Source organism: Anguilla anguilla, chromosome 2 (assembly GCF_013347855.1).
Source record: "Anguilla anguilla isolate fAngAng1 chromosome 2, fAngAng1.pri, whole genome shotgun sequence".
Classification (NCBI taxonomy): domain Eukaryota; kingdom Metazoa; phylum Chordata; class Actinopteri; order Anguilliformes; family Anguillidae; genus Anguilla; species Anguilla anguilla.
In genome coordinates this window covers 64715492-64742685 of record NC_049202.1, presented here as the reverse complement: position 1 = coordinate 64742685, position 27194 = coordinate 64715492, and the positions used below count along the sequence as shown (strand labels likewise).

At 47.6% G+C, this 27194-nt stretch overlaps 1 protein-coding gene across 3 annotated transcripts in view; it reads right to left on the bottom strand.

Moving 5' to 3' along the window:
• Positions 1-27194, bottom strand: part of LOC118217041 (voltage-dependent T-type calcium channel subunit alpha-1I-like) — a 179592-nt gene that overhangs the window by 57493 nt on the left and 94905 nt on the right. For all 3 annotated transcript variants that reach the window (XM_035398810.1, XM_035398800.1, XM_035398818.1), the window contains exons 3-6: positions 24903-25014; positions 21493-21626; positions 10322-10419; positions 5281-5440 (exon numbers count right to left, since the gene is read on the bottom strand). In XM_035398810.1, the coding sequence (XP_035254701.1) occupies positions 5281-5440; positions 10322-10419; positions 21493-21626; positions 24903-25014 (504 nt within the window). The remainder of the gene's footprint in view (positions 1-5280; positions 5441-10321; positions 10420-21492; positions 21627-24902; positions 25015-27194) is intronic.

Genomic DNA, 27194 nt, shown 5'->3' with positions numbered 1-27194 from the left:
GCCAGCACATTACATACAGGGATAAATCACAACAGTCTGTGTGGTTCTCATAATACATACACACACTCGACCCGAGGTGGAAACATACAGTACAATCAGAACTCAGTATTTATCAAAGCCATGGTTTTTATATTTAACATAACATAACATAACATAGCATAACATAGCATAACATAGCATAGCATAACATAACATAACATAACATAACATAACATAACATAACATAACATAACATAACATAACATAACATAACATAGCATAGCATAACGTAACATAACAACATAACATAATGACGAGAGCAGGCCATTCAGCCCAACACTGCTTGCCATTTTTCCTAACTGACAGTTTCCTATACAATTTGTGTGTACATGGCATCTGATCCACGTGACTGGCCGCGTGCGTGCTTGAACACGTTCCTCACTGCTGTGGCCGTCCTTTAGTCACAGCCGTGGTTACGCGTCGCCACGCTGTCGGTCGCCGGCGAGCGGCCACGATCAGATAATCCCCCAGCTGCCTCTCCCCGAGACCTGCCAATCATCCCCCGTGCGGCGGCTTTAATCATTCGCTCGCATCCGCTGGGGGCCCCGCCTTCTTCCAGCGCCCAGTGCCACCTGAGCAATTAGCATCGTCGCGCTTCCAAACCCGCTGACGCCTTCGCCGTCTCCGCGGCGCTGACAACGCAGCAGCGGCCGCAGGAAATCTGTCCCTCTCGTCCGCGCCCTTTTCCGTAGGAGATGAAGGTGGCTCCTGGTTCTCTTTCTCCAATCTGTTTTGCCCCCTATTCTTATTATTGATCGCCTTTTCTCTCTCCATCTCTCTCTCTCGTTCCCGGTGTGCCTTCTGTCCCACTGCTTCCTGTCCCAGTTCAAACTCTCTTGCTAGTCAAGGCATGTGTACACTGCTGAAGCACAGTCAGTACTTCGGAGAAAAAGGATAGCTGAACAACAGGTTCATTAAAAAATGATTATTTTTCATTATACAGTACCCTGCTTTTCCATACCCTGTCTCTCTCAATACTGAGAAGAATTAAAAGCCATAATTGGCCAAATGTTTATGGGCATGACATTTGTAAGACAATTTTAAAAAATTGCTGTTCTCAAGTCAGCTCTTTTTTTATTATTACTGTAATTTTTTTTTTTTTGCATTCGGGCTTTGGCTGTAGCCTCTGTCATTCTAACTGGTAACAGACGGCCATGGCACCATAGGGCTTTGCTCTTTTAGAGAGATGTCCTAGAGAATGAGGACAAAGTGTCTGCTAATCCCTGTATTTTACCGGACTGAAATAGCGCTCTCTATCAATACAGCCATTAGTCTAGACGCTGGAGGGTCGGAGTGACAATTTCCCCACCTCCCTCCCGGCGTTCTCTCGTCGTCCAAGTCTCTTCCCTACTCGGTTTCGGACGGCGACCAGCAAGCAACCGGAAGAGAAGCGATGCTGCGGTTAGCTAACTGCCAGCCGGGCGAAAGCTCTCTATTTTGGACGGCTTTCCTGCACAGCGCTGTGGAGCCATCGCGGACCAGACCCTGGCTCCGGTTTCCTTGGAATACATCCCGAACCCAATCAAAAGTCCCAACTGTCAGCACGCTTGCTCTAGTGCGGCCTCCCCCCCCCCCCAGTTCCGCTCCAGAGTCACGGTGCGGCGTTGGGAATTTCAGTCATAAAAACTTGCTAATAGAGCTTGCTTCATCTGTGGCCACGGACTTGTAGCCTGCCATGGATTGGCTGCCTGAATGTTGGATGACATTTGAATAGCCTTTAATATGACCCGTGGAGCCACTAGAGTGTATCACTGCACTGGGGACTCCGGCACACTGTCACAAACGAGACGCATCGACTCATACGGCAGAAGGAGTCTTAGAAAGCTGACAAAGGCCCTTTTTTTACATATTCCTGCTTAAGCACCTCATTCAAGAGCACTAGTTCAAGTCAATCGTTTCTCTCAGGAGTCAATCAGGCCTTTAAGCATATACTGATGTCCCCCATTTTCCATCTATCTTGGCAGAAACAACAGTAATTGTAAGGCCAAAGTCATAAGTCACTGGGTGCATTTACAGAGTGACCGTGAATGACCTCTCACAAGCTTGCATACTGCACTGCACTGCATTCTGGCTCAACTAATTAAAAACTGAGAATTTATCATGGGATTACTAATCCAAATTACGATACGTCTAACTATATTACAGCACCCTCTAACCCACTGGAAAGGGCACTACATCCTCAGCTTTCCTCTGGCGCCTCCCTATGGCGCTGAAAATGATGCAGCCTGTTTACATATTGACGAGCATCGCCTGGTACATTGATGACTTGGCATCAGCTTTTCTTATTGGCTAAACCCTTTATGTGCTCTGGATAAGAGTATCTGCTTACTGCTTAAATTTGAGCGTGAAAACATCATGTCTTTGGGGGGTGGGATGGGGGCGGGGGGGGGGTTAAACATAAGATACCAAATCCTAAACAGAAATTGGTTAGACAGAGCGGGAGAATTTCAGGGAGATTTCGATTGCTCTCAATGCAAACACACTGACAGCATGACCGTGCATTATGCCAGCCCTACCAGCTGGGAGGGGAGGGGGAGAGCCAGCTCCAAGAGGACTCCACTGGTGAGAGAGAGAGAGAGAGCAGTAAACTCTGCACACACTCACCCACACTGGTACACATGCACCCACACACACACACACACATACACATGTAGGCACGCACACACACACACACACACACACAAAAACACACACACACATACACATGTACGTACACACACACACACACATGTGCACATAAACATGCATACACATACATGAATACATACATATACACACGCACACATCCACACACACACACACACACACACACACACACAAACACACACACATAGCAGTACTGAAAACTGTGGGTACATGGATTTTTCCCCCATATGGAAAGCAGTCCCCACAACATAGGTGACCAGACAATATTTTCTCCCCAATTTTAGCAGAAACGAATACACAAACACACACACACGTGTGAGACTACACACCTACACGCTCATCGCACGCACACACACAGATACACACAAATAAGGCTCTCATCCAAAATCCAACATGCTATGTAGAGGGAGAGGAGGCAGAGGTGTGGAATCTAACAGAACACACAAAGAGTGGGACATTCTTCAGATAATTCAGAAGTCAGAAAACTGAAAACATAAACAAAATAAAAAATAAATAAATAAGCAAAATAAGCAAATGCCAGCCGAGGCGCACTCCGGAGGGCTTGTGAAATTACAGTGGGTTTCCGAGCCGCTGAGCCTCTCCGAGCCTGGAGAGAGATGCTGAAACACAGGCGCTGCAGAGGAGCACCAGAGCGTGCACCTCTCAGGTCTCAGGGACAAAGGCTGACACCCAATTTATCCGTCCCTGGAACATCAAAGCGTGCGCCAGCACCGCGCGGGTCAGCAGGCATTCTCAAAATGGCGGAGGCACAGGTGCTCTCGCGTGGTGTGGCAGAGGTTAGAGCCACACAAAAGAGAAACAAGTGGCGGAACAAGCGGCCATCTGTTTATTATTAGCCAATCCCAAGACATGACAAAAACAAAATGATTAGTGCTCTATGCAGACAGACAGTGAACAAACAACACTGGCTACAGCTAACACACACACACACACACACACGCACGCACAGGCCCTAATCCTAACATGATTGTGACTGCTGAATGACATCAGTTGACAGCAGCTGATGGGGCTTGCGCTGGTGACAGATGAACACGTGTATCCTCACTGGATGCCTCACACCTGCCGTGATCCAGGAATTGGTCACGGGGATCTGGACTCCAAGCCAACAGCGGGGGGGGGGGGGGGGGCAGAGAGCCCAGAATTAGGAACACGGCTCTCCTGCCGACCGAAGAGACCAGCCCCGTGCCAAATCCTCCAGCGGAGCCCGGCTGACGCCACCCAGGGCTCCGCCATATTGCGGTGCCGTCAGCGCCACCATCAATTAGACTCGCCACACAAAGCCGCCGGGCGGCAGCGCGCGATCCAAGCGCAGAAACAAACGGCAGCGGCGGCTCTGGCTTCTACTGCCAGCCTTGCCACGAGCGCCATGCCACGGACTCAATCTACGATCTGCCAACCCAGGGATCGTCGGAAAAACCCGCGGTGGGTTTTTACCAAAAAAAAACCACCTGGCCTGCCCTGGACCATGGGTCGAACGCTGGGCGGCCAAAAGGGAGCGGCTTCCTCTTCAATCTCACGGGTTGCCCAACAAAGGCTGGTTTCAAATGAGTACAGATTCCACCTCTCCAAACAAAGCAAAGGAGAAAGATCGATTGCATGGATCTTAATTTCTTTACCACGGGGGGCACTGACATCACCAGGGAAACAAACTGTGGCTACTGCAACAAAGAAACATGTTTCTCCTGTAGACTGCGTCTGAATTCGAGCATACCTCTGTGAAGGAGGCATGCCTTGTGTTGTTGTTGGCAAGGCAACTCTACAAGAGTAGGTGCTCTCATATCAAGAACACCTTGGAAACGAGGGGGATGAAAGGCAAATGCTGGAGAGCATCATGGATGGAAATACACTCGGAGGTAATGATATTTGCTTTTGATTACGCAGATTCGGAATTATACCTTAAGTAAGACTGTTGAGAAAAAGAGACAAAGAAAGAGTTACTCCATTAGACTATTTCATCAACACAGAGAGAGGAACACGCAATCTGCCTTAAGTTACACTTTATTGAAGCTCGTAGAGTAATTTAACATCTGTGTTTGACCCATCCTAGCTACTCAGGAGCAGTGGGCAGCGGTGCCCACTGCTCCTAAGTAGCTAGGATGTGCGGTGCCCGGGGACCAACTCCAGTTCTGAGGCGAGTGCCTTGGCCAAGAGCCATGGCAGGAGTGTACCGAACCTGAAATAGAGTATGCGCCTTTTGTTGTGGGAGGAAACTAGAGTGCCCAGAGGAAACCAACGCAAACATGAGGAGAACTTGCAAAATTTATACGCGGAAGACCCGGACCGGGACTTGAACCCGGAACCTCCATCTTGCAACAGCGCCAACCGCTGCTCCTCAGAGCCACACCAAAGACACTCACATAACAGAGACGTGCAGGTACTGTGAGCTAGCTCAGACATGTTTAATATGGTGAGTAATTCACTGTTCATTTGTCGCCCGCCTGAAGGAATAATAGCCTGTCGTTTAAATATCGGCTCTGCATAGGAGTACGTGGCGGCTCTCCTGTGCTGGCAGATCTCAGGGTGTGAGCAGGAGATCGCTGGACTGAGACGGAGACCGAAGCAGACAGCACTCACAGAGTGAAGTTCTCCTCTGGGAAGCAGCGGTTTCGCAGAAGCCCCGCCCACAGCTGCACGCCGATGATGCCGAAGATGAAGAAGACGAAGAAGCAGAGCAGGAGGACGTTTCCCAGCATGGGGAGGGTATCCAAGAGGAGATTCACCAGGATCCGCATACCTGCATCACACACACACACAGACGCACGCACGCACACACAAAGAAACACATGCACACACAAACACACACACGCACACACACACATCAAACCACCACACCACCACACATACCCACAGACACACATACATACACAGAAAACAATTTGTTTTCGATCAATAGCAATAATGATGATAAGTGTAAAGATGATTCAGGAAGGTTTAACACACATGCTATTTCATATATTGATCTGTGGTGTTTTGTGATGATTGTATAGAAACTGTGGAGCTCAAACTTGAAATTGAAATAGCAAATGCATGAAATTGCTAGCTTTTAAAATTCTTAACGACAACCGCAGATTTTTGTGTCAGAAAGAGCATGGATCCCTGCCACAGAGGGAACTGTCCCAGTAATCATTACGGGTGTGTTTTCTGTAACACCTTAACTTTATACTGTTCAGCTATGGTTCTAAGAGGATTCATGGTGCTGGGCATGCACTCCTTTGTTCAAGCAATGCAAAGTGACTGATAAAGAAGTTTTGGTTGCCTCGCTGCAGATGTAGCATGGTATACCCAGAAACCTCAGCACTTAGACAGGGAATAAAGCCCAAACACCAAGCCTAGATAAAGCCTGAAACACCAGGCTGCGTACTGGCTCAGTCCACTCCATATGTGTTAATATAAAAAAAGGATTTTTTTATCCTTAAAAAAATTGGCATCCTCACCATTTTGATTTTCTTTGCGCTTTTGTATTTTATATTTGTTCTGTGTTTGACTCACCATAGAAAGAGTGTTCCTGGACATTGCCAATACACTGAAAACTGACGCAGGGGCTATTAACAGCTGGGGATTACGTCCCAGGTGGAAAATAACAATCTCATAATGGCGGGTAATCACAGTGCTGAGTTAAGGTGGGCAGCTGATGACAGTATCTGTAATGGCGTATGACGAATCAGAGAGACTGAAGGGTACTCTTTGTGCTCGATGCCCTGAGTCAGAGAGTGCAGCAATGGAGGGGTTTAACATGGCTTGGTCATAACACGAGAGTTCCGCAGAACTGAAGCTAGAGAACATTTGCTGAGAGCTGAAGCTGAGGGAGAACATTGTGGAAGAACACTGATGGAGAACACTGGAGAAAAGTAATGAAGGGGAACACTGAGATAGCACACTGGGGGAGAACACTATGAAAGAACACTCAGGAGGAACACTGGAGAAAAGCAATGAAGGGGAACACTGAGATAGCACACTGAGGGAGAACACTACGAAAGAATACTCAGGAGGAACACTGGAGAAAAGCAATAAAGGGGAACACTGAGATAACACTGAGGGAGAACACTGTGAAAGAACACTGAGGAGGAACACTGGAGAGAAGCAATGAAGGAGAACACTGAGATAACACACTGAGGGAGAACCCTATAAAAGAACACGAGAATGTTGTTAGAGAACACTAAGCAAGAATACAAGCGAATACAATATTCTAACAGGAAGATTTTACCATAGGCACATAAACATGACAACCTCGAGATTGCATTTCTTGCACTTTTTCAAATGTGCTGTACCCACATCTTCCAGATACTGCACGTGGGATTGATGCCACTTTTCAACAATGACCCGAGATAATAAAAGCATCGTTGATCTATTTTGTCTTACGAACGAACATAACATACGAGTCGCTATGTTAACAACGGATGACGCTAATTTACATTTACGGCTAAATGTAAAGGTTAAAGGCATTTCACAGTCCAGGACGTACTGGTCTGCTAACATCAGTTCATTAAGACTGAAGTGGACTTAATGAAGCGCTACACGTGGGGTGAGAGAGACTCCATGGTTCAGGGCAGCGATGAGAGGATTTCAACTCTAACGTTTTTCATTTGAATTACATTTGTTAACATTATTGACCATATTCCTAAATATGTAATATTATTTTATGTTTGCATGAATCAGTCAATTTACATTCTAAATTGTATTCTAAAATGCATACTTTTTTTATATATTCTGCCAATAAAGCATAAATGAACAGAGAGACAGAAAAAGAGAGAGAGAGAGAGAGAGAGAGAGAGAGAGAGAGAGAGAGAGAGCAAAAAGCATTGCTTGTCAAGCAGATGGTCACTAATGCCTCCTGTTTCTCCTGTAACATTCTAAAATGCAGCATTTGGGCACTAATTAATTGAACCATCTTTTGTACCAAAACCCTGAGTGATTATCAGAGCTCAAAAGCTGATTGGTTGAGTTCTGAAAACATAGCCTGCACCCCTAAATGCCTGAACCCTGAATCATCCACATAAATGTGAAGGCAGGTCAATACATCTAACCACATGGAAAAAAATACTGATAGCTGTGCACACAAATAAAATAGATAAAATAAATATCAGAAAAAGACATGGGCGAAAAGGTTCCCTCAGATAAGGTGATCAGTCTCCTTGGAGACCTGGAACACTGCTTACAGAAAGAAAGACAGAAGACAGAGTGAATTAAACAGAATGAAAACGTTTCATTTGTAGAAAAAAGAGGACAAGAATATGAGTGATGGTGGGAACAGGTGGAAAAGAAGGAAGATCAGACACAGGAGAAGAAGCCCATGGCTTGAGGGATAGGCATTCCTCTCGCTCTCTCTCTCATTCTCTCTTTCACTTGCCCTCCCTCTCTCCCTCCCTCCAGTCAACAGCTGTATCTTAATAGATCTCTATAAATCCAGCGCTCCATCAGAAGGTGTCTGCTTAGCTGGTCAAGTCCAGAATGCTCAGTAAATCTCTGCCTCCTTCTTCCTCAAGCACACGCAGACCCGGGTCCTCTCCTGGGCAGTCCACACATGCCCATCCGACTGTGCTTGCGCACGGGCCAGCCGATCCAGAACCACAGGCCCGCGCCCGTGTCTCTCTCTTTTCCTGTAACACGTCAGCTCAAACCTTTATCGTTTGTGACATATGCATTATTCAAGCTCACGCCGTGAATCAAGCGATAGATTGGCACAGAGTGAAAGAGAGATAAACCACCACATTGAAAAACAATAAGGATAATTTACAGCTCGGTGCAACGACGACGGGGGGCGTCAGTACCGCAGCGCCGTATCCTTCCATTTATAGCGCATTACACAAATGGCTTTGCTAGCGTACGCCGCCGCGTGCGTTTTACATGCGTCTTTATGTAAGCGTTAAGCGGACGCCCTGGTGTTAAGCTCAGAGGGCCGTAGCGGTTGAGTGCAGCCGCCCGGGTCTCCCCCTGGCTCATCGCGGGGTTATGTACTGCGCTTCCAGCGGCTCCTCCGCTGATCAGGCCCGCGGGCTGAGAGAGGTGCACTGAGCCTGGGGCGACGGGGCCCATCCTGAGGGGAGGGCAGTCATGCCCATTCAATTACACCTGCGGCGGAGCGGGAAAATTACCTTTTGGCGCAAAAATAAATAAATAAATAAATAAAGCCGTCAGCATCAATATTTCAATATTTCATGAATACAAGAGAAACCTGGGGGGGGGGGGGGGTGTATGGAGGGATGGGGGCGCTTCCACCAGCGACTGCATCTGCACCCCCCCCCCCCCCCCCCCCCCGCACCCCCACACTCCCCCCCGAAAGGTAATAAAGGACAATCTGCCACCAACACGCGAGGAAAATGATTTCTGACCAAATTACAATGGAGATTAATTTAAATTCTGTGAAGGAACTCTTCCAAGTCCCTGTAAATTAATTAAAGAGCGCACGCACAACAACTGAATGGCTTAGGCGTTTTAATTGAATTCTGACGTGGGTGACGTGTAGCAGTTCCCCATAAAGCATTCCATGAGTTACTTCTGCACAGAGAACGCAAACGCGCCCATGCCATTGGCGTTAATGAAATCGTAAACCCACAGCACACGTGGCATTGAGATTGCAAATCCGAATAAAACCCTAAGCTTTTTTAGGATATTTCACATTTGCCGTACATCGCATATTATCACCTCCTGACGGTTTACCACATCCTGCGACTTCATGGAACCATTGCAGTAATGGCTTCAAAAGACCAAACAATGTAAAACACATTATTTACACAAGATTTGTATATTTTGAAGAGATCATATATCTACCTGTTTTTAAAGTTCAGTCACTTGAATTAATTCATCATTCACTATGCATAAAAAAACAATGGGAAGGTATGGTGGAAGAGTGGCTCGCATTGCTGAAGGCCTTGGGTTTGAATCCTGGCTAGGCCCTTTCTGTGTGGAAAATGTATGTGTGAACGGTGTGTGTCTTGTGACCTGTCTAGGGTGCACTCCTGGGATAGGCTCCAGCACCCCGTAAGTGAATTAGACAACAATTTTTCACTTTCAGAAGCCTATTCTGTAAAAATTCCATGGTCACCAATCCATCGCAGGACCCACAGTTGCTCCACACAACATTAACTCACACATTCATACCCCAAGGACAATTTAGACTCTCCAATTAACCTAACCTGTATGTCTATGGACTGTGAGAAGAAAGCGGAGTACCCATAGGAAATCCACACGGACACGGGGATAACATAGGGATAACATAGGGATAACATGGGGATAACAGGGCTTCAGACTCGGTACCTTCTTGCTAGAAGGCGACAGCACTACTCACTGCGTCACCATGGTGACCTCCCATGGTGACCATCAACAATAACTGCCATTATGAGATAGCAAGGAAAAAACATGGCTCTGCCTTAAAAATTGCAAATACAGTACATGTTGCCTATGTGTAGATATGAATTACGGACATGTAACTAAATGACACATTACATAGATACCAAAATAAGCTAAGAATTATAATCGGGCTGAGAAGAAAGGAAAAATAGCCTGTTTTCTATTTGACGAACAAACCTAAAGAATGATTTGGTGAGTTCATTTAGGTTGAATCCTGTTGGTTGAATCCAAACCACTGTATTGGTTTATTGGAATAAGAGGGACTCACTTGGCACTCTGTTGATTGCTTTCAGTGGTCGAAGGACCCGGACCGTCCTGATGGCAGACAGGTTGATGTTCTGCAGATCCAGCGAGTACTCCACCATCCTACACACGGGGAAACAGACAGCGTTACAGAGGCACAGCCAACCGGAGGCTCCGATTCGATATTCTCCACACACCTCGAGAGCTCAGGGAAACACTCCAGTTAGATTTCTGTGTCTGAGTCTGTGAGAAATAACTTTATGAGAAGGAAGTTTCCCAAACAGCGTTTTATGTGTATTTATGTCAAATAGTAATTTACTGGTAATTCCTGCAATTGAATATCATTCAGTATGGAGGATGCATGTCAACAACATTATCTGACAAAGTAACAGGTATGACCATCTGCAGTTCATTTTTAAAAAAAAACTTTAATATGAAACCTGAGCAATGTTCTTAGAGCATTCCCGCAATTTCCCAGTGTTCTTTAAAATAAAGTTAAAGGGACACCCTGGAAACTGACCAAAATGATGTATTAATGCTGAACCTGATCTTTGCATAAATATTATGGGAACTGAAAACATCTTAGCTGAGAAATAACCTCTAAAATTAATTTGGTCCACTCTGGTCCAAACCCGTATTCATCCAATTTTATTTCACATATTCTGACAGCATGAAAAGCAGAATGGTGTCTAAAACGTTTATCAATTATCACCCCATCTGACCCCCAATAGGTTTTTTCCCTCCTATTTAAATCTCTCATTTTGCCACTAATCTAAAACCTTGAATTGTGTTTATAGGAATCATATCTCCTGCTTGGCGTTTAATCTCTGTTCCATTTTCTGGAACTCCATGCATGCGTGCCCCATTTGCTGTCGCATAAAACAGCCAGCGTGAGTGACTTCATATCCCAGCATGCCGACATTAGTCTCTATAATGGTAATTGCACACACCTGTTTACTGTGCTGAATACTAATGGCTGTTGCAATTGATGAAGCAGCAGAGTTCTACGCCTGGATGGAAGCTGAGATGAAAACTTGGGAAGAGGGGTCAGAATTGTGTTCATTTGTCAAAGAGAAAGAGACCCTTTTCTCTGTTTTCCTGTGATTTCGACTTGACCTATTTCCCACTCAAAGGTAAAGCCTGTTGTGCTTGGAGTGATGTGTAGAGACTACACAGAGAAAGCAAAGCAGGCAAGAGAGAGAGAGAGAGAGCAAGTGAGGGAGAGAGAGACAGAGTGAGGGAGTGAGAGAGAGAGAGCAATAGTGAGAAAGAGAGCGAGAGAGAGAGGGAGCAAGACAGAAAGAGAGAGAGAGAGAGCGCCTTGGGGAATTTACTTGCCATTGGAAATAATTATAGGCGCAGCGAATAAACTGGGTCTAATATGGAAATGGCGTACGGCAGGGTATGCACACACTACGCTGTGCACTGCTGAGCAGCTTTGCATTTATATATGACACCTGTGGCCACCTGCCGTTCCACAAAACAGAGGGCGTGTTGCCCGTACAGAGAGCGCGCGCGTTTGTCTGAGATCATAACAGAGGTTAATGACCTCAGACAAACAGCAATACCACATTTCAGAGAGTGTGTGTGTTTTTTTGTGTGTGTGTGTGTGTGTGTGAGTATATATCTGTGTGTGTGTGTGTGTGTGTGTGTGAGTATATATCTGTGTGTGCGTTTGTGTGTGTGCTGCATTCGCAATGAAAAACAGAAATTTCACGCGATGCTGGAATCCCAGGCTTGGGTAATTGAAAACCACGGCACTCAATACCGACTCAGACGGACTCTCAGACGGAGATTCGCACAAATGACACATTGACTCAGTTGGCCATGAGTTGAGGCATTGAAATGGATTCTGCTAAAGTTTGCCTAAGCCAACAGAAAACACGACTGCATATCTTGCAATGTTTGCAGTAACATGGCTCAGTGTTGCTGTGTTGAATAATAAATTTGTAGCAATGTTGATGAGTTTTTTTTTTCTGTTTGGTTTTAATGTTTGTTTTTTACAGCTTTCCGGTGATGGTGTAAACAGGTCTAGATAACGCTTGCACTTTCTCTCCACAGGAAAACATTTTAGCAATGGGTTCGTGAATTGACAAAATCACAAGAACAAGATGTTCATAAAAACATTATTTGTAGAGCTGGGTATTTCTGAGTATAGAACTTCATCGCAGGCGTTAAGATGAAAAAGATAACTAGAGTGATATCAGAAGGCACTTATTTTGTAATTAAGTCCTTGAGCTGATGATTTCGAAATGACTTTCACTACTTTTCACCACCACTGCCATCCTCAGTTTTAATTATTTTAACTGTTATCTATCCCGATAGGACAACACAGAACTCAATCATTTTTTGCAGTGACTACCTGGGGAGTCAAGGAGGGGTAGTGAAAGCAGCGCATTGCGTAGCCAATCAGCTGTAGGGGGGTGATCAGGTGATCAGATGCCTTTTTCACATATATGTCCATATCATGTCCATATCACATGTCCATATGCTTTATCATGCTGCATAATAGCACAAAGGGCCCCTGTAGAAATGTGGCAATGCAATAAAATGTGTTTTTCAGAAATGTTCCATATATTTTAGACCACAGTCTGTGTTTTTATCTAGAGGGGCAGAGCTATGTTATGTTTGGGTCTTCTGTGCTAAATTAAAATTGTAGTCCTACAGAAACAGCACATACTCTCTCTCTCTCACACACACACACACACACACACACACACAAACATTTTGGAAGCCAACCCCATCAGAAAGGTTATATAACTGGCTTCAGGTAGTGGCACAATGAACCCAGAACAGAAGCTTCTAATCTGAGACTTTTCCGAGATGTTCATAAATATTTGAGGGGCTACACAGGGCAGAATTTTAAAGGTTTGTGTGGATTCATCGCAAACCCTATTTCTCTCATCCCCCACTCTCTCTCTCTCTCTCTCTCTCTCTCTCTCTGTCAACACTTCAGAAACACACATTTCACCTTTTATCAGGTCGACATTCTTAGGAGCCTCAGGATTGCAAACATAGGCTACATAACTGGCTTCCACCAGCACACTGGAGACTAGGCCATTACTGGTTATCCATCTAAAGACATTAGCCAGTAACCTGTATTCATCTAACAAAGACAGAGATGGCTGTAGAATGTTAGCACTGATGCCTCAGTGACCTAAGGAGTGTTGCAGTCGACTTCAAACTGCAATGTGGCATGAAAACATATACTGTGATTGTAATAGGAGCCTGTATCTCAATGGAATATTACAGATAATTAGTCATATGGCTGTCGTACTATGTCTGCTCTCCGGTGCAAATACGGTAGGAAAGGTGCAATATTTTGTGGGGAGTATGTAATATCTTGGAGTGTATTTGAGGAATGTGAGCAATATTTGTGGGGAAACGTGCAATATCTAATAGAGTGATCTGTGTTTTCTTTTTTTTTTGATGGTTAAGAGACCACCAGGAACTCTGGAATGCCCAGGAGAAATTTCTCCTGGAGACAATAAAGGCTTATGTTATACACTATATGACCAAAATATCTGTATCCATATTAATGCCCATAATTTTGATGATGTTTTGATGTTGGATGCCAGGTGTTCACATATTTTTGGCCATGTAGTGTATATCCTGTTATTTAGATGGAATACAAAATGAAACATTATACGTATACAACACTAAAACATATAAAGGTAATTTAACCTTGCTTGCACACACACACACACACACACATGCACACTAACAGTCATATGGAATTGGTGAAGCAAAGCACGAGGCAAGAGGTTGAACAGCTTCAGTGCTTTCCCTCCCCCATTCTATCTGTAAATCTCTTTTTAAAGAATTAATCAAACATTTCTCTGATAATTAGCTGCCTCCTGTGACCACGGCAACGGCACCAGAGACGTGGGCCTATAAAGCACATGCAAATGCACAGAGGGACTCCCACTCCAGCTGTACAGGCAGAGAGACTGACAGGCCTCCCCCTCACAACCTCACTTCCTGGAACCCAGGGTTGCCAGATGTGAGGATTATCCCCAAAATTTGGGAGGAGGGTTTTTAAAAAATCCACGGAGAGTCAATGATAAACGTGAGAGTTCTAAAGGCATTGTGAGGGGAATGGGTTGATGATTCCACCAAAAATGGGGGGATAGTGAGGATCAGTTTGGAGGTATAAATAAAATCACAGACATCTGGCAACACTGCCAGTGATGGTCCCTCCCTCCCTCCCTCCCTCCCTCTCTTTTTTCATGTGTGTTTTATACGAGCCAGAATTCCCACTTGCGCCAGGCGCAGATGTGGACACAGATGTGCGGGTCAGCCCGACTGCGGCGAGGACATGGGCCGAGCGCGGAGACAGCTGGACCAGGGAGCCCGTTTCTGACTCACAGGAGAGGGCGGCACCGCGCGGCACCCGTTCACGAATCTTTCACAGGAGCGGTAGAGTTCTGCACGAACCGGCCCGGTGAGATCGAGCGGTGGCGGCGTCCATCGGCAGCCGTAAGGCAAAATCGGGCGCGACCACGTGATCGCCGATGCCCTGGCAACCGGCGCCACGGCAACCTTCCCAGCGGCACGAGCGCGGCGGACGCGAGCTAACGGCACGCGAGCTGATGACGCAGGCCCCGCCATCGCCAATAACCCGGCGCGTCCAAATCTCCAGCTTCCCCGTCAGAGGAAACGGAGCGCGTCGGGGGGAAAAACGGGCGACGACACGCGAGCGTTTGAGTCGAGAACGCCAATCCGAATTACCCAGGAGGCTCAGCCGCGCGTACAGATCTCCCCTCCCGCTTCGCTAATTGAATCAAAAACAGCGGCACGGGAAAGCAGGAAAGAGCGGAGAGACGGAGGCAGCTTTCCCGCGTTCCTCCTTCAGACCGTCGACAGATGTCGAAGACTGCATCAATCGGCGCGACTGTTTGTTGTAATAATTAGCTACCTGCCTACGGGCTCTTTTTTGAAAAATTGTTCGATTCCTTTGGCAGCTTCCCCGTGCGCGTCTCTCTCTGAAGGTGGCGAGATCCCTTCGGAAGGCAGAGAGGAACTGCTGCTTTTCAGCGTCGAAAGCCTGCATGCTCACTTACACACTCGCAGCGTTCGGAAAGGACTCTCATGGGACGAGTGAACGTTTATGAGTCTTTGTATGTGTGTGCATGTGTGTGTGTGTGTGTGTGTGTGAGCATGCGAGTGTGTGTGTGGGAGTGGGCGTGACAGCATCTGTGTGTGCGTGTGCATGTGTGTGCGAGTGTGTGTGTGCATATGTGGGTGCACGTGTGTGAGCGTGTGTGTGTGTGAGTGTGACAGCATCTGTGTGCGTGTGCATGCGTGTGCATATGTGGGTGTGCGTGTGTGAGTGTGTGTGTGTGCTGGCCTGTGTGTTTGTATGTGTGGGTATGACAGCATCTGCGTGTCAGTGTGCGTGTGTGTGTGCAACTGTGGTTGTGTGTATGCACGTGTGTTTCAGCCCCCCTAGCCCCCCCCCCCCCCACACACACACATTCTCTGTTAATCCAGAGCAGTGATAGCAGGGGAAGAAAAGTGAGAACATTTGAGAGGGAGGGGGGAGCTGGGGTCTGCCGTCAGCGATATCTCTCCTCCATTCTCCCTCACGTGTGGACTGACAGGGGGATTAACAAAGAGTGCACACACTCCCAAAGCTCCATAACCACACATGCGCCTCCTTAGTGTAGACGGGCGGGGGCGGGGGGGGGGGGGGGGGGCGATGTCATCAGCATTCTCTCACGTCACAACAAACACACGAGAGTGGATTAAACCACATGAAAAGAGGGATCAACTCAATCCCACACATATGCCCCCCCCCCCCCCCAAGCCCCCACACCCCCATTTCCCACCATGAATCGGAAGAGACCGCGAGGAAACCAACAACCAGAACACCTGCCGGTCTCCATACTAGCAAATTTCCACTGAAACCACCAGCAGCGCCTCAGGTGAGTCAGACATATTTGCTGAGCTAACCGTACGCCTAACATTTGGAGATATTTTGGCCGAGCGGTCAATTAGAGATGACTTAGAGGAAAAAGCACGGGGCGCTTGTGGATTTCGCCCAAAGTATTGTCACCGTCTGCAGTCACTCCAAAAGAACGGAGGCACAGACGCGGACGGAAACTGGGTCACTGAGCAGCACAGAGAGTGGGGCTCTGGGTGTCAGGCCCTGGGGGTGATGGAGAAGCTCATGATACGGCCAACCTGGAGCGCAGCCGGGGAGAACTGTCATCCATCACCGCGGCTGTCATTGCGGGCCCCGGAGTTTAATCTGGAGGGACTAATAAAAGCCTATCTGAAACCAGGGCCACCTCCGCGTGACAGTTTGTGACACTCCATTAGGGGCTTTTAGAGGGCCTATAAAGCCCTGGTAGCCCTCACAGCATGGGATACTCGTCTAATAAAACAGTCAGCAGCCCGTGAGAGAGGAGATAACCTCTGCGCAGCTATGAGCCCTGAACCACAGAGCCTGTGTCCTGAGTATGTTCCCCGAGGACTAAGCCCTTAATCTGAGTATGAGCCCTGAGCCCTTAACCTGAGTATGAGCCCTAAGCCCTTAACCTGAGTATGAGCCCTGAGCCCTTAACCTGAGTATGAGCCCTGAGCCCTTAACCTGAGTATGAGCCCTAAGTCCTTAACCTGAGTATGAGCCATGAGCCCTTAACCTGAGTATGAGCACTAAGCCCTTAACCTGAGTATGAGCACTAAGCCCTTAACCTGAGTATAAGCCCTAAGCCCTTAACCTGAGTATGATCCCTAAGCCCTTAACCTGAGTATGAGCACTAAGCCCTTAACCTGAGTATGAGCCCTAAGCCCTTAACCTGAGTATGAGCCATGAGCCCTTAACCTGAGTATGAGCCATGAGCCCTTAACCTGAGTATGAGCCCTGAGCCCTTAACATGAGTATGAGCCCTGAGCCCTTAACCTGAGTATGAGCCCTGATCTCTAAGCCCTTAACCTGAGTATGAGCCCTGATCTCTAAGCCCTTAACCTGAGTATGATTCTTGAGAACCGCTGAGATACACAACAGTGCGGTTTGTAATGCGCTATGCCATGCATACCAGTGGTTGAAGAATCGTTGAGATGAACAGCAAGCGCAGTTTGTTATGCGCTATGCTATACAGACCAGCATTTGAAGAACCGTTGAGATAAGCCACAGCGCCTGTTCGTAATGTGCTATAGCGTGCAGACCAGCGGTTGAAGAACCGCTGAGATAAACAACAGCGGTGGTTCGTAATGCGCTATGGCGTGCAGACCAGCGGTTGAAGAACCGCTGAGATAAACAACAGCGCCGTTTGTTATGCGCGCTACGCCGCAGTGACAGATGGCAGGCCGGTCCCCTCGCTCAGCCGTCCATCTTCACCCCGAGGCGGCAGGCGCTGACCCCGCCACGGTGGCGGTCACCGCCTGATTTAGGAGGGCACTTCTTCCTCTCCCGCCACCGGACACGTTACTTCCATTAGTAATTTAATGACTCCACCGCAACAGGAGAGAGGGATTGAGGCTGTTCACTCCCACGCCTGACTAAAAAAAAACACACACAGGCGGGCCCTGTGCAGTGTGCACGCACATCCACACATCCACACATATGCTGCTGCTACTGTGAAAGCTGCAAGGAAATGTGCCAGGGACCAAGCTGAACCCAAATACCCTATTCAGGAACACACAGATAATGCCCTACATACAGATATGTTTTCATCCCTAAGCGGAGAAATTATATTAAAATTTTGTCTGGAGGATGACAGCATTAAACAGAAAAAGAAACAGTGGTAATTTGTTGCATGCAGTAAAGCACCCTGTTAATGCATTTCTCAACAAACAGTCCATGGGCACCCCCGTCACCTCCACCCCAAATCCCCTTTCTCCCAAATACAGGTGCAGATCATTTTGTCGAACGGATGCAGGTAGTGATGCCTCTGCACACAGTGAACTCACAGAGGCAACGCGCATTAAGATATGTGTGTTATGGAGACGGATGGCTTTGTCTGTTCCTTAAAGTCCATTATGGAGATGGCTGCCGTTGTCTGTTCCTTTAAGTCTGTTATGGAGATGGCTGACAGTGTTCATAACGTCCGTTGTAGAGATCAATGACATTCCGTATCCATATAAGTCCGTTATTTAGATGGTTGGCGTTTTCTATTGCTGTACGTGTATGCATGGCTGGCATTGTTGCAAGTGTGTTAAGGTGATGCCACACAAAGCAACTTTTTGGGCAACAGTTGCAGCAACTGTTGCTGGTTAACATTACCATTCATAATCAGAGAGAAAGGGAAATTTTGTTTGAGTTACTGCATGACTCAGTTGCCGATTGCCCGTTCCCCACACTAGCTGCTCTGTGTATCATCAGTTGCGCATTTTGGCAAGACTGCTGACAATTGTCACCCAAAAGTCTGCATGACCTTCATGATGATGGCTGGCACTGTCTCCTGCTGTAAGTGTGTTATGGACATGGTTGGCATTGCCTATAGCTGTGCTGTTGCTGTAGTTCCAAACTCCACATGCTGCACTGTGAATCCACCCCTGTGACGCTCACCTCCCTCTTCCTCTGTCCTCTCTGTGACTGAAGCACCTCCTCATGGCTGGGTTAACTGCTGGGTCCGACTGCTGCTCCATCACACCTCCCACTCTTCTGTTCCCTACCCTGCACCTGATTGGAGCAGCTCTGCTCACGCCCCGGCCAAGCAAACACCGCACAGTTGTTCAGGAAGGTCAGATCAGCCCTCATCACACAGAGAAAAGCAATTACCCTACGCTTTCCCTAGAACAGAATGCTGAAGCCACAGCCAAGATAAGACTATAAAAGTGTATGGTTCTGTTAATTAACTCAGCCGAACAAAATCCATATTTCTCTAAAGCAGTATAGAATGAGGTAGCAAACACACACACACACACATGCACGTATGCACACACTCACGCACACAGACACGCAAACACAGAAAACATAACCCCCACCACACACATTGTTGACCCTTCAAAAACATGAAAAAAGATAAATAAGGAGTTAATAAATAAATAACATTTACTTACTGCTCATTCTTTCCCTTCCTTCTTTTCCACCCTGTCCCATTCCCTCTCTTCTCTCCACCCAGGCCAAGCTAATCTCATTCTGAGCTCAGATGTGCCGTGGCTGCTCTCCACTGGCTTCCCCTTCCCCATCTTTCCTGCTCATCTGAGCACAGCGTTAGGCCAGTCCCTGTCCGCCACATATCCCATTCAGGATGGGAGCCACACTTATCAGAGCTTCTGGTAGAGAGTTTCCACCATGAACCAGGCCGTGTTTTGGGTTCGGCCTACAAAGCTTCGTCCTCCCCCAGAGCAAGACAAGCAGAGATGAAAGAATATTCAGACCCTCACAAGCCAGTGCTATCGCTCCAAGACGAGAAGAAGCTCAACCCGCCGTCCACAGGCCTCTGCGTGTTCTCGGCCCCCCCGCCCCCCCACGCCTCGCCGCTGGTGGACGTATACGTTACTCGCATGGCGCACTGTGCCCGTGAGGCCCTGCTGCGTGTGAAATACGCCTCGGTCCGCGAGCGCGGTTAGAGGTCGACAGGACCGCGGGCGCCCGCTCGAGCGTGCATAATGCGCTCTCCGCTGTGATACGGGCCCCCAGGGGCCAGCGCTGAGCCACAGGTTAAAGCGGAAGGAGGTGGAGAAGATACGGCGGTGGGGGGGGGGGGGGGGGGGGGGGGGGGGGGGGGGGCGCTTCCCTTGATTCCGGCGAACCGCCTGCTGCGCTCTGGGCCCCGGCTTTCAGAAGCGCCAGCGTTCATTCAGGCTTCAAGAGCAGCGCCGCCGCCGCCAGACTGCCATTCCCAACGCGGCCATTAAGGCGGAGGCCAGGGGCCGCGTGCTCAGACCCTGCCCTTAAACACGCAGGGCGCGCATCACATCGCGTTAAAACCCGAGGTTCCCAGCATTCCAGCCAGGGCCAGGAGCCCAGGGCTTACTGGAGATAATGAGTACGCAGTATGCGCTCGTACTGTTCAAAGCACTAGCTATCTTTCCTGGAGACCACGGGCAATTCCCAGTGAGAGAAAATCGGAATCTAGATATCAAGAGTGGTGGAAATCGAGGTTGAGAGGTGTTTTGACATAAACAGATAAGGTTAAACCCAGTTTAACTCTGGTTTTTTCTCAGGATGTAGCCAGGCTATGGCCATAATTGGCCAGAAAATGTCCACTTGTCAACCAAATGAACAGTTTTCACCTGGACCTAGATGCAGTTTCACTGACTTTCCCCACAAAACTGTTCACTGGGTCTACTGCCATCCCTCATAGTAAAACTGCACACAGATGTGAAATAGAGTGCCTTTTCATTACCTTATTCTTCAGTGCATTCATTTATTTGCCAATGCACATGCTCATAAAGTATTTCATAAAACATTGTCATAAAAAACGTTCATAAAACTGGATTTACAGATCACTCGGTATCTGAATTTCACAGTCACGTAAAAAAAAGATATCATAAAAAACTGGATTTTGCAGCGGGTGACTCCTGGTGGAGCTTTCAAAGTCGATTTGATATGTTCATGTTGAATGATACAGTACAAATCGCTGGTTCGTTTGGCTAACTTTATACTTATTGATTATAAATGGCCTTCATGCCTTCTCTGTAATATCGCACTTTTTTATTCCTGAGGCTAACACCGATGTTCTCCACTCACGACTTCTCTCTGGATAAAAGCAACTGCTGAGTGAATGTAATGTTTAGCTGTACATGCTATATGCAGCTTAGCATCAACACTGGAGGGCAAAGATGATGAGGGCAATGATTGTTTTAAGTTTGGAATCATCACTGGCATTAATCATAACACAGGTGCACGTCAAGTAAAATTTGTAAAAGGGAGGAGCACTCTTGAAGCAACTGTATTAACCTTTTGAAGAATAGGTTTTTTGGAATGTTTTTTTTATTTTTTTTATTTTAAGTTAGTGTTCTAGAACTCCATTGCCTTCAATTACCTGGAGTGATTGTGCTACCAGCATTCAGTTAAGAACATTCTAATCACATGTGCGTGCTCTTACACCTTGAAGGGTTAATTCAGTAATATCACACTGCTTCTGCCTCTGGCAGTAGAGAACCACCACAAATAAAGCAGTCTCTGCTTCTTTTCATTTCATATCTTGATATAGAGTTTAAGCCTCAGGAGACCTGACCTATTATTTGTGGGGGGGTCTTTTTTTTTGTAACCAAGCGTCCCCTGAGACTGATCCTTACCCTGCCATGACAATGAAGAAGTCCAGCCGGTTCCAGGTGTCTCCCATGTAGCAGCGCTGGCCAAAGATGCCCAAAGCCAACATCTTAACCACCATCTCCAGTGCAAAGAAGATGTATATGAAAGCATCAAATGCCTGGAGAGAGAGGAGCAGAAAGATTAATACACAACACTGTACACCCACTTCACATTCCCCTCATTTTCTTCTGTTGATGTGAGTCTGGGGCCAAAGTTCGATCAGTTTTGGGGCACAGGGCATTGATTGCATCAAAGTATTCATGCCACAGTTCTCTCATCGCTTTGAGCATGCCCTAAAATTCAATACATCAATCAATCAGACCTTATCGTGTCTTATAAGATGGCTTGTGATTAAAAAAAAAAAATTGTTTTACCTTAAAAGTTTCTCTATCTCTCTCTCTCTCTCTCTCTCTTGCGACTTTGTTCACTAAATAGTACACTGGTAATTGAGAAGAGTTGATTGGGCACACAGTCAAAAACTTGAGCTTGCATCATGCGAAACGGCTGTAAACAGGCCGTTTATTTCTCATAATAAATAGACTCGCAGCTTCTCGTTCTGTCAAAGACTTCAATCGCCCCTTCATTGAAAGCTGCGAGGATCGGCTCCGACTGTAATGAGCAATTAGGAGGCACATCAGACCTGAGCTATGGGACGTAGCCCCCCTCAGTGGCTTTGCTGTTCGCAAAGCGTTCTCTCCGTCACTCATTTACACCAACACGCAGAGATCTGGGCTGCCATTTAATCTGAAAATTCTTTACGCTATTTATTTTTTTGTCTTCTTGGAGAGTAATTGGCATGACGGGTAGCGCAGCGGTAGAGCATATTGGTTTAATCAAGCACAACGCAGGTAATTGTTTGTTTCTCCTTCTCAAAAAATGCACTCCGTCTGACGCGATTCCTTCGGCCCGTTCTCTGACACAATTTGGCACAATTCAGATTTTGAAGAGCACGAATGGAAAATCGAGTGCATGAGCAAGATGGTAGAAGTGCATGGTGTGAGTCCTTGTGACTCTACGACCATTGTATGTACATGTGTGTAAATGGACTGGTAAATGGACTGCATTTATATAGCGCTTTTATCCAAAGCGCTTTACAATTGATGCCTCTCATTCGCCAGAGCAGTTAGGGATTAGGGGTTAGGTGTCTTGCTCAAGGACACTTCGACACGCCCAGGGCGGGGTTTGAACCGGCAACCCTCCCCTCCTCACTTCTCCCTCCGTTTTTCTTTCCGCTCCTCCCCCCCCTTCCCTCCATCCCTCCTCTTGTGTTTAATTCATTTCCACCATTGACCCGCGTCTATATTTAACCTCCTGTGCATTTGCTCACAGCGCCTCAGACGAGAAGGACCGCACCCCCCACCCCCCACCCCCCACCCCATTCAAACAGCAACGGGAGGCAGGGGCGGGGGGGGGGGGGGGGAGAGCAGCGGCGAAGCGAGCGGGCGGCGGCTCCGGTAAAAGGTCCGCGCGGCGGGACGAGCGGCGGGGCAAAGCGCGGCGGTAAATTATTCCGCTTTCGACATTTCACGAGCCTCAGCACTCCGGCGCAGGGGAGCCGGCGCCTCATTACGAGAGGAATCTTAATGCCGCCTCTCGCAGGCTTTCAAAAAGAGCTTCTCTGCCATTGTCGGTGCCGTATTTTTGGAAAAAAAATTTTAAAAGTCGACAGGCGCACCGAGGCTTCAGCGCGGTCTTCAAAGCCGGGAGAGGCTGAATTTTTCCCGGTACGGCAAATCGGCGTGGTGAACGACTGTGCGCACGCCGAAAAAACCGTTTCAGCATTCGCTGAACAAATGCAAAAACATAAAGAGCATCGCCAAAAAGTTCTCTGTTGCTTCTTACTTAAGGTAACTTTACTCAGGCGTCGTAAATTGATCCGTCGCCCGGTGGCAGACCGGACTAGGCTTGATGCATTGGCAGGTTATCGCTAGTCTTGTTCTCCGCGACATTTGTCCCTTTGCCTTGCGTATGGCCGAGGGAAGGAGAGAGAAATACATGCAGCATAAATGAAAAAAGAACGTGCTGGGGGGAGCGAGGGGGGCGCAGAGATATATGGGAGCAGAAATGGGGGAATGCATTATTAAGCACACAGACGAGTGGCATAAAGACTCCTAAGGGGAAGGAGAGTAAATCTCAGGGGTGGCCAAGGTCCCTGCCCCCCCCCCCCCCCCCGCCCCCCCACTCCTCTGCAGAGGGGCTGTCGTATAGCACATGGTGCCGTGCTTTAGGCGAATGCGCACACCAGCAACCATGACAACGCACCAGCAACCGCTGTGACAAAGATGGCTAATGAGCTGAGAACGTGAGAGCAAGTGAAGTCCCGCAAGAAAATATGGGATGTTAGAGAGAGAGAGAGAGAGAGAGAGAGAGATATTGTAAGTATTTCTGGTTATGTATACAAGTGAGTGATTGCAATGACATTACATTGAAAAACAGAAGACAAGGCTGAAACACACACGCACACACACACACAAACCCACAAACACACACACACACACACACTTTGACAGAAGGAGAAATATTAAAGCCATGATGCTGGATATGGACAGGCTTGCCTACAAGACGAGTGGTGAAGAACAGGTTTTTTGTGGGACTGGACTGATCCATTGCATCATGTGATCTTGTGGTGAAGTGAGCCTCTGAAGACCAGCAGTAGTGCAAATGAAAATCCGCAGGGGCAAAGCGCGTCACTGGAGAGATTATTCACTGGATTAGTATGTTTGCCTTTGAAGTGCTTAGAATGGACTGCACCCTAGCCTGGCTGCAAACAACTGCTGTCGCTGTGAGCATATTTCTTGACGGATGAGTAAACAAACGGCTAAAAAAAAAAAAACCGGTCTCTGAGCACCCTGGAGATGGAGGTCCTTTATTGGAAAAATATGGACTGGTGAACTTTTGGCATGAACGGAGCGGCTAAATTCTGTGAAAGTAAAACCAAACCTGGAGAAGATAAAGCCCTACTGAGGAGAATGAAGGACAGGGTCCCGTGAGAACACGCCTTTGTAAATTGGGTTCATGTCTAGCTCCACATGCCTTTGACTGACACACTAGATTGTGATTGCTAATTACAGTTCAGAATAACACTGTCCAGTGTAACAGTTCTGTGAGAGAGAGCACGAGAGTTAGAGAGAGGGGGGGAGGAATAGAGGGAGAGAGAGAGAGTGAGAGAGTACTTCTGACTTTTAAAATCCCTGTATCGATACAACATGGGGTTTTTTCAGGTCATAGAGGAAAAGAGAGAGAGAGAGAGGTAACAGGTGAGAAACATGCCTGAGGAGGGAAGAGGTGGGGAGGGGCAGAGGAAAGGAGGAGTGAATTGGGAGTGAGAATCAGAGGAGGAGGAGGGGAGAGACAGAGCGTACGGGCCCCACAGCCCCTCGGCGTGTGAGCTCACCTGTAAGATCTGGCAGCGGTCGGAGGAGCAGTCGATGTTCTCACAGGGCTGGTACATGCCCAGGGTCACGCAGTTGAGCAGGATCACCATCATGCTGACGCGCTCGAACCACGTGGGAGGGAAGCGGTCAAGGAAAGGGCGACACGGAAGCACAGGGGGAGCGGAGCAGCTCGGGCGAACCACCACCACCACCCACCACAACCACCACCACCACCACCACTACCCACCACCCACCACCCACCACCACCACCACCACCACCACCACCCACCACCACTCACCACCACCACCACCACCACGACCCACCACCACCACCACCACCACCACCACCCACCACCACTCACCACCACCACCACCACCACCACCCACCACCACCACCACCATCACCACCCACCACCACCACCACACGAGCCGCACACTTTCAGGGCCCTGCACCGACTAATCAGAGCTCCCAAAGGGCTGTCAAAACACCGCAACATCAAAGAGTAACCGTGAGCAACCGCTTCAGTCGACAGCGCCGTCCCTTTTTTTTTTCTTTTACGTGTCAAAGTATCGCAAAATTATCAAACGCAGGAGACTTTGGCCCTTGTCAACTGCGACAACAAACAACCTCGTTAGAAAAAAAAAGATCAAAGTGTCCTGTCAACAGCGGGTTGTTTTGTGCATAATTAGCAATCGCTCTGCTAACAAGCAACTTGTTCGGGGAAATTTTGTTTTTTTTTGTACATCTTGTATGACAGAAAGAATCTTGTGTGCTTTTGAAACTGTATTAACAAGAGGATCAGAAAACTCTATAACCTTTTTTTTTTTTTTGCCAGTTTACGACACAGCCACAAGTGTGTCCTTGCCCAGCATCGACTGGTACAATCCCATTATGTCACACACCACAAACATTACGAGAGGTCAGAATGACTGAGCTCCAACTCTTTTGCATACAAGAAGTAATTCACATCAGAATGCTCTTTGTCTTGTCGTTCTGCTTAAAACCTTGAATGCTGAATGTTGTTGAAACACTCAAAACTGCGACACCAGCAGCAATAACCCTATAATCCTCAGTTTAGTTTCTTAACTACACATTCCTGAAGGAAACAGGTCTACTCTGTGGACACATGCTTCTGAACGATGCAGCAAAAAAAATCTGTAATTCACCCCAATAAATCAGTAACATGTATCTTTGAATACTCAGAGAGAGGAGACAGGCCTTGCTGCATCTGGTTTGATCTCTGGTCAGACGGGTCATAGAGTCTGCAGATGTGTGGTCTTGAAAGGGTTCAGTGTGGTGAAAGATGTGATTCTGGCTTTTCGTGTCAAAAGGGCAGACACACCGGTCAGTAGGCCACCATCATTCTGCAAACAAGCCCAGCTCTTTCGATGCTGGCTTCAATTCAGAGAACAACTAACACGCTAACGATCCATCATCCCTTATAACTGACCTCGAATCAAATGCTGCTTTACAGTGTGGCTTTTGCTGGGTGCTGAAATTGATAATCTCAGATGTCAATCAAAAAATTGAATTTCACAGCCTTCCTGGTTGGAGAGGTTCCATTGGGGCCTTCAAAAACAAATTAAACCATGTGTTCCGAACTCTACATAATGCCCACAAGGCATTTTCAGTGGGTTAGCGCAAGGCAAGGCGCGACAGGCTAAACAGTAGCGCTAGCCAAAGCTTTCCGAAAGAAAATCGTTTTTAAAAAAACCTTTGGGTCGGTGTTCTCAAGCATGACAGGACAAATAAATAAGCACTTGCTTTGACCGATGTCTTACAATAAAACACATAAAAAAGGAATTTAACAGTCCCCAACGCAGAATTAACCTCAAAGGTTCTAAGGAAATGTCCTAGCGCGCGCGTTTATGCCGCAGAGCTGAAACAGCTGTTCCCCGCGCCCCAGACGGGAGGAGCGCCGCGGGACCATTTCTGAGAGCCCTTTCGCTTTTTTAAATTTCAGAACAGCCTGTGCTGCCCCCTCCCCCACCCCCCCGCACTCCGTACAGGGCACATGAGGCAGGAGCATGCGCCGTTCGGCCCCTCCCCATAGCAGGCAGAGAATGTGACGGTTTGAACAGCAGTCAAACGCACATATTTACACACCTGGGAATGTGAGACGACAGCGCTGGTGGGGATAACCACGTTCTGAGGATCCCCTTGTCACCGCGGCTCTTTCGGCAGAACGCAGAGTGGCTTCGATTTGGAAAGCAGAGCGCAGGTGCCATCACTGCATCAGTATCAGAGCCCCCAAGAGATCTGTCAAATGTCACCGCAAACCAAGGGAGCATTATTTATCCTGATTTAAGTG